The following is an 8636-nucleotide window of genomic DNA, read 5'->3' as shown; positions in this document are numbered from 1 at the left end:
AAAAATATCCTTAATAAATATTAAAAAAAAATAAATCATTCTCATATTTCTCACATGAGATATTATATTCATATTTGGGACGTAACGTAATGTATATATGTGTTGGTTTGCGAGCATTTCTATAATTTAATTTCAATAATATGAGTTTGATGTACTAGATATACACACACTCGATCCATTTTTTCTTCTTAGTTTTTTTTTTAAAAACTTTTTTTAAAAGAAGAATCTGGACCATAAGCTTGCAATTTAAAATAAAAATGTTATTAAATTTTTATTTTAAATCATCTAGGGTTTGAAATACAAATCCCCTTTATATCTCACTCTTGATAACCAAGCCGAGATATACCTCACCCTTGATTTATTGCTAATGATACTTTACCCTACCACCCTTACAAAGATAATTAATGTAAAATTCACACATAAATCTCTCTCTAAGAGCAAGACAGAGTATATTAAAGATAGGAGAATCCTTACATTAAGTTTTTCAATTACACACAGACATGTGTCTTATTTTTTTCATATAAATTTAATAATAATATTTTAAAGATAGGATATGCTTTGCATGTGAGTAGAGAACTTAACATAATAAATATAAGAAATTTGACCTTAAGTATTATCATTAAAGGTCTTATCATTTGATAGCACAATGAATAGTGATTCTCGAAGATAAGAGTAGAAAATAGTTAAAACTCACTGCAGCAGTTTAGATAGTTCAAGCTTTGTAAAACAAGTTTAGATAGTGGGATTATGCTTTGAAGTGTCTTAGTTTTTTTTTTTTTTTTTTTTAAAGGAGGGTGCATCTACTTTTAATGATGTGTTCAACCTAGACAGTGAATTTCTTATTTACCACTGAAATAATATACAATATGACTATCTTTCAGGATAACAAATAATTATTCTTTTTTTCTATATGATAAATAAAAGTATATATACAGCAATGTTCATTCCCTCTGGCTCTCTGATCTCTCTTTCCATATGAATAAGATGTCCATGTTCTTAAGGAAGTAAGCAATGGTGAGCAAGACAGCAAGTAGAAACACCCACCAACGATATCCATAGCCTGCACCTCCACTTTCCTCAGACTCAACCAATCTCTGATCTAAACCAGCATCCCTGCGAAAATAAACCAATCTTAAATTTCCTACAATCTTCATATTCACTTTAACCTTTGCATCAAAAGATTTGGTATTAAGTTTTAAAATATCCAAAAGTTATGTTCTTGTTGAACAAACTTGCAGCAAACACTTTGAAAGGAAAAGGCTAAAGAGAATACTTGCCTTGGAGCAAGCTGAGATGCAACAGTTGGAGGTAATGCTGGTGTTTGTTTTTGAGGCGGTTCAAATGGTGTTCTGGGTCGTGATACCGGTTTTGTTGGCTTTTGGATTGAAGTTTTCCCCGTTAGTATAGCTTCTACAGGCTCTTCAACAGGGACAGGAATATTTCTTGCCTGCAATGAAACAATTATTAAATTTGATGTGAAGAAAAGAATCAAAAGAGGGGCCTTCCAATTTCCGAATAACTCACCAAGTTCCTGAATTGGAGACTATGCAGCATGTGGATGTATCTTTCCTTCGCTAACTTCTGTTTCTTGTTCAACCCTCTCCAAAACCCATAAACTGATCCCATGTCCAACACTTTCTTAGCATAAATCTTCCATGTGTAGCTGCAAGTCATATAGAATAAATGAAGTTTGAGAATTTAACCCATCAAGTTTATTGAACTTATCTAGATCTTTTGTTTTCAACAAATTCATGAAATTAAAGTTTCTAATCAGGGCTTCTTATCTGATGCAAAATGAATCTGTGTCATGTGATAGTTAATGAGTCATCATTGAAAGTTTTTTAATGAATGAAAGATTAGATTGAAAAAAAAGAAAGTAAAAGTGCACATATGAAATTAAAGACAAACGTGAAGTTTTACCATTCATTGATACGTTGAAGACCAGCCATTGACATGTTGTCCCAATAATTAGAATCATTCTGGCATCTCTCAAAGAAGTCAGCAATCTTGTTGCTTGATTCATCTCCATCGAATGGGTTAATATGAAAACCAGAGATTCCATCAACAATAATTTCTGCAGGGCCTCCTTGATTTGTTGCAAAAGTGGGCAATCCACAGTTCATTGCTTCAATAACTGTGAGTCCAAAGGCTTCATACAATGCTGGTTGCACAAAAGCTCCCTTTGTATCTGCAATGCATCGGTAGAGCTCTCCATTGCGATGGCGATCGGTTTGTGCCGCTATCCACCTGAACTGACCTTTGAGTTGGTATTTCTCCATCAAGGAATGCATCTTCCTGATCTCTGCCATTTCTTCTCTGTCTTTGGATTTGGATGGGTTGAAGAATCCTCCAACAACCACAAGATTTACCAAATTCCTGAGCTTCTTGTTCTTCCCATACCACTCAACTAAGCCAGTGAGGTTTTTCACTGTATCTAGCCTGGCCATTGAGAAAATGATTGGCTTCTTCCTGTCTTCCAAAAACCCTCTGTTGCAGACACGTTCAAGTTTGAAAGAGGTCATTATGATAACATATGTATATATATAGTGATAAATTCTTATGTAAATCTGATGTTTAAACCAAATTAATCACCAAAAAACAAAAACATGCCAAAGGGGAAACTATTAAAACAGTCAATGACATGCGTGTGGGTGTTGTTACTGTTAGCTTTGTCTACCTAAAAATTATTCTGCAGTGATAAAAAGTGCGAGCACAAAACATGTAGGAGACTCACGTGTGTTCTTCATTGTTTTGCTTGCTGTAAAGTAGCTCCTCAATGGCAGGATACAATGAGGTTAATCGCTTTTGTTTTTCAGTGTAAGGGAAGTAGACAGATTGATCAGCTCCTGGTGCAGCAATATTGAACTTTGGATCGAAAACACTGATGCCAGAGACTACTCGAGAAAGGCCAGGCATGGTAAATGCAGTGTGGCTTTCATACTGTCCAGGCTTATCCTTACTGATGGTATAACAAAAAAGAAATAATTAAGTTCATTTCCCAGTAATTTCATGTTTTTAACCATAGTCCATAGACAAAATTCAAAAATAAAGACCTACCTTCCAGCAATTTCTTGATAAGTGCTTGTTATGATGAAATCAGCAGCATTCATAGAGATCATATCAGCGGTGAACTGACATGAGAAATGATACTTTGCATCAAACTGCTTCCATTTGGCATCTGAATCCTCATATTTCGTCTTCTCCAAAGCATGAGCTATAGTTGCCTTCATTCATTGTAAAATCAAAAGCTTCAGTTCAGAGTGATGCTTAGACCTATTATTATCTCGCCAAAAATCAGGCAAGGTGATTATTACAACCTGAGTGACTCCAAGTTTAGTAGCCATTAAAGATGAAACCAAGTTTCCATCAGTATAATTTCCAATGATGAGATCAGGCTTCCCTTCCAAAATATCTATAACCTTTTCAGTAGCATCCTGTTAAAGGAAAAAAGACGAAGTAAATAACATGCTTTATTGTTTCCTTTTATTATGAAAAAGGAATGAAAACCATGCATGCCTGAGCAAATCTCTCTAGGTAAGGGTAGATATCAAAACGAGAAACCCATTGACGAAGAATCCCTTTCTCTGTCCAAAAAGGAACCCTAAGAATCTGAGAATACTTGGTGTTGGCAATAGGTTCCAATTCTTGGTTGCACTTAGTCCCTCGTGCATCCGGTATAAGGCGTGTAACCTGTGAATAGAACACAAAAAACTCTTGAAAAAGGAGGAATCTATAGGTAGCAATGAGAGAAGAAACAGAAGAACAAAATGATTTAGCCTACCACAAGAATCTGAGGCTTCACACTAAGGCCTTGCAGCTTTATTTTATTGAGTAACTCTTCCTCAAAGGCCTTTACTTGATCAAGTATATAAACCACCTATCAGAAATTGCAGCACCAACAAAAAGAAAGATCATTCAGTTAGAAAGTGCATTGAATCTCTCAAATATACTTCAGATTGTGTAATGAAAAAGAGAGGGAAGAGAGTTTCATACTTGGCCTCCTGTGTCTGGAAGTCCAAGGACATCAGCTTGGCCAAAATATCCGTGAACTGAGAAAATGACTATGTTGAACATGTTTGGCAGTCTGCTGAAAAATGATTGCAGTTTCTCGTAGTCCGGAGCTTCCAGTACCTCGGAAAGCATTTTCATTGTCTCATTAACCCTTTTTGCAGTATCTCCCCATCCTCTTACGAATCCCCATTCCTTCAACCTGTTGACAGCAATCGAGATCGCAAGGATGGGATTAGTTCATTCATCTGCATTTGGTTTCTAAGAGTATTACTTTTGGGGAAAAAAGATCTGAAAGAATATTACTTTTGGGATCAAAATCAATTATATTTATAGTTCATAAATCCTTCATTCATGCGAGATTTTTCAAAGCTGGTTTTCCATTTTATCATGCTGAAGCTTACTTTTCTTTTCCTATGAGAAGAAAAAAACAGAGATGTGCTAAAATTTAGAAGCGTTGGTTTTAATGTGATGGTGAAGAGTTAACAGCAAAGGGTCACAATTCATAAATTCTAAGGTGTAAACACACATCATCTACAATATATATTGCTTTCTTTTATCTCAAGTCAATTTTTCCCCAGATAGCTAGGTTTCTATTGCATCAAAATGGAGGTAGGAAAGAGGAAGATGGGTATTGACCTGGCCTCAAAATTCTGGTATGGAGTGTCTTTGGGGAGTGCAGACAGATAAACACCAGCAACCTTCAATGCAATCTGAAGCTTGTCTACGGTATTCAAAGTGTCATTGATCATAAGATTCTGTAGAAACATATTTAAAAAATAAAATCAGCCACTGTTTATCTCTGATATCCATATCTACAAAAACTTGTTCTTGCCTGCATTTACCTCTCCATGATGGTTTAGGGCTAACAAGTAATCAAGCAATTTTGAACTTTCTGTGCTCTCACTCAGCTTTGAGCTCAAGAACTTTGTAGTGAAATCCAAACCTTTTCCAATGGAAGAAGAAAGAGCCATGCGAGGAGTAGAGAAGTCAATAGCCTCAAAATCTATTTCCAAGGAATTCTCATCGGTTGCCCTGAAAATGTATTCCATTTTCAATATTTTTTGAAGACAACTATTTCAACTCAAAAGACTATTCCCTCAAATTAACATCTATGAATAATTTCTATCTTTTAACCCAAAAGAGGGAATAACTATTTCATAACATTACCATTTCCCATCAAACACCATTTCCTTGAACTTCAAGTATTCTGAAATTTGAAGGGCATCTACTTGCAAGTCATCTCCATTCACTTTGACGAATTCCCAGTAGCCAGGATTAGGTCTAACAGCAAAAGCAACATAGGGTGGAACAACAGCTGCCTCCTGCAAATGTTTTCAATTTCATGTCGTCAAACTAGGTTTACTTCATTTGATGTATTAATTTGGCCGAGTGCCTTAAAAGAGACAGGGAAAAAAAATGTTGCCATGAAACTGAACCTGAGTGGTACTGAGGATGAAACCAAATAAGCCATGTAAGAGCTTGTTCCTCTCAGTTACATCTTCAATTGATATCTCCATGTCCTCCATTATGTGTTTCCTTTTCATCATCCTTTTCCCACTTCCAAGAAACCTGTTTCATAGAAAGAAATTATGAGCCAAAAATTTTTTTGCCAACAAATTAAGAGCCAAAATGGTATAAAGAAAGGTCACCAAAACTTTTATCTTCTGGTCTCAGTAAGTGTATTTTCAATTCAGTACTCTTCACGAAACAACTAAATTCTTTGTACAAGGGGTTTGCTTGTTTATTTAATGAACATATGAGAATTTTTTCATACAAGTCATGTAATTAAATCCAATCTCAGCCTAATTTTACATGTAAAAACCCAACTTAACAGATGTTTAGATGTATATAATTTGTGGAGGGGAAGTATTGTGTTACATGAATTTAATTGTTTCCACAGTACAAGGAAAATCATGATGAGGTTCCAAAAAAATTATAATCACGGAAAAATTCCACTGACAAGTGATCAGCATGGAGTTTTTTTTTTTTTTTTGGGTAATAGCTTTTTATTATTTTTTGCACTAAAAGCTGTCATTGCATGCTGCTTTCTCAATTGTTATGAAATATTTCGGTAATTACATTTTTTCCCCTAGGATCTGATAGTGATTTTCCCCGAAAAGAATCAACTCTTTTGGAATTTGGAGGCGCAAAGCAAGCAGGTAGAAAGTCAATTTCTAGTATATTATAAATAACTGTTTTTTTATTGGGAGTATAAAAAAATTTGTAAAGAATGAAAGGAAAAGTAAACCTATTTGTCCGAGGTCAAGTTACAATAAAAAAAAAAAAAAAAAAGAAAGTTAAAGGAGATACCTGGCAAAGCAGGTCTTCATGTGGTATCGACTCTGCCTCAAAGCATCAGGCATGCTATCTGCAATTGAATCAGATCTCTTCAACGCAGAGTTGGCTGTTGAGGCCATTTTCAGAGGAAGAAGAAGAAGCAATGAGGTATAATAAGGAGAAAGACAAGATGAAGAGAAGTGATTGGAGAAAGTAGTTTATGGATTGTGTTATTTATAGTGATTGGTTTGAATGAGCAGAAGGAAGAAAGAAAGAAAAAAAGAAAGAAAAGGTCAAAGCAAAGAAAAGAATATAACGTAGGAGAAAGAAAGTCCCTTGTGGGTTCAGTCTTTGAAAGTGGAGGGAAAGAATGTTAAGGAAGATGGAGTTTTGGTTTTGGGGTTATATTATTGTTCTTTTCTTTATTCCTCTATCTCCCATGCATCTTCTTTCATATTATTTAGGTTGTGGCAATTACAGAAAATATATTTTGGATTTAGCTTTACACTCTATCTTTATGGCTCTCTTCTTCTTCTTCTTCTTTTTGTAAAAAGTCTCTTTTTGGCAAATTTAACCTGTAATGGATTTTGATCAATTGTAGTGACGTAATGTATATGCTTCATATATCTGCTTGTCACCTTATTACTTGTACAAAAAGCGTAACATTGTATCAGGCAACTGAGACAAAACTTCGGGGGGATAAAAGCTAAACATTTCCTGTGTAAGTTTATATCATGTTTTGATTTGATGACTTAACTTTAAAAAGTAAATATTTTTTCATTTAATCCTAAAATCATTAGGCTTAAATGATTTTTTTTGTAACAATCATGATTATTGTTAAAATTAAATTTAATATGTTAGTATCTGAGAATATTTTATCAACATTTAAGACCTCAATGTTATCATCTTTTGTTAACATGTTAAATGATAAAAAATATACTTTTTTAAAGTTAATAGATCAAATTAATACCTTTCATAAAATTGAAGGGTTAAATATATACTTTAGTCTAAAGTTTTTAAAAGGCTTATTGTAGCTTATAAAATCGCAAGTAAAACAGAATCATCAAATCCAATTAGTCTCCACTCATTAGTCGATCCAGCAAGTTATGAATTAAGCAAACTATTTTATTTTAAGCAGAGAAATAAAGATTAAAATTTAAAATATATAATAATGATGAAATAGAAACTTGAACTCTTAAACCCGGGGGTGTGGTTGAGCGGTGAGGCTCATCCTTTTTAACCAAGTGTTAAGAGTTCGATCCTCATTTTGGGTATAAAAAAGCTTTAAAACCCCGGGCCAGCTGTCTCACCCATCGAGGTGCCTACAAGTTAGCGAAGGGATTAGTCACTGGATCCGCTGATAGATATCCTAATGTTTCATTAAAAAAGAAAAAAAACTTCAAATCTTAAAAAGTAAACCTGAGGAATTCACTTTGTCCTTTTGGGCTCAACCAAATTGCAAATAGGTTATTCTTTCAACTCAAAATTTCACACTACCTCCATTTTTTAATACAAGAACTGTTTAATTTTAAAATGATTAATATGCAAGTCTTTATCGTTTCAATTGTCTAGGCTCCTATAATTTTTTTTATTTTTATCAAGTTCTTATAATTTTTTTTATCAAATCCTTTTTACCTTATTTTTAATTAGATGCTTGTAGTTTTATTATTATTCTATAAATAATAATATTCTATAAATCATAAATTATTACAATAATCTTATGTTAATATTCTTTTAAATTTTTAGTTAAGCATATAGATTATTTATTTTTCAATTCTAATTTTTATAATTCTAAAATTCAAATATATAATAAAATTTTCTAAAATTAGAAAATAATTATAAATAATTTATATTTAATTATAATTGATTATTATAATTAATTATTAATTACTAAAATGATTCTATTAATTATTTTGTCCAATTATATAATTATTAATTTAAAAATAAAATTAATTTTTAAAGAATAAAGTTAATAAATAAATTTTTAAAATTATAAAGAACCTAATTAAAAAATAAGTGAAACTATCAAGATTTGATAGAGACAAAAAAAATAAAAAGACCTAATTAAAAACAAATGAAAGTTTAAACACCTGATAAAAGGAAAAAATTTTATAAGACCTGATTAAAAATCAAATAAAACTATAAAGACTATAAGATTAATTATCTTTTTAATTTTTATTTTGATCCTAAATATAAAATTTCAATCTACTTTGATTAAATAAATATTTTTTTAAAAAAAACCATATATTTATCACAAATAACTAATTTAACTAATTTTATTAATCTATTTAGATTAGCCTACTAACTTTTATATTAAGAACCACAAATAACATATTCTAATGTTTTAA

General features: G+C 32.4%; 1 protein-coding gene across 1 annotated transcript; it reads right to left on the bottom strand.

The window, feature by feature from the left end:
* Positions 1 to 815: 815 nt before the first annotated feature.
* Positions 816 to 6488, bottom strand: LOC114729810 (sucrose synthase 7-like). Its single transcript, XM_028916849.1, has 15 exons — positions 6322 to 6488; positions 5448 to 5580; positions 5179 to 5333; positions 4854 to 5043; positions 4648 to 4766; positions 3994 to 4210; positions 3782 to 3877; positions 3517 to 3690; positions 3318 to 3434; positions 3058 to 3224; positions 2735 to 2959; positions 1921 to 2487; positions 1525 to 1663; positions 1278 to 1447; positions 816 to 1113 (listed from the first exon to the last, which is right to left on the bottom strand). The coding sequence occupies exons 1-15, from the start codon at positions 6426 to 6428 to the stop codon at positions 942 to 944; spliced, it is 2748 nt and encodes a 915-aa protein (XP_028772682.1). The 5' UTR covers positions 6429 to 6488; the 3' UTR covers positions 816 to 941.
* Positions 6489 to 8636: the final 2148 nt, after the last annotated feature.

This window comes from Neltuma alba, unplaced genomic scaffold, assembly GCF_004799145.2.
Source record: "Neltuma alba isolate B1F8T4 unplaced genomic scaffold, ASM479914v2 tig00012681_pilon, whole genome shotgun sequence".
In the NCBI taxonomy this organism is placed as follows: Eukaryota; Viridiplantae; Streptophyta; class Magnoliopsida; order Fabales; family Fabaceae; genus Neltuma; species Neltuma alba.
Note: the sequence above shows the minus strand (reverse complement) of the source record. Positions and strands in the feature narration are given on the sequence as shown.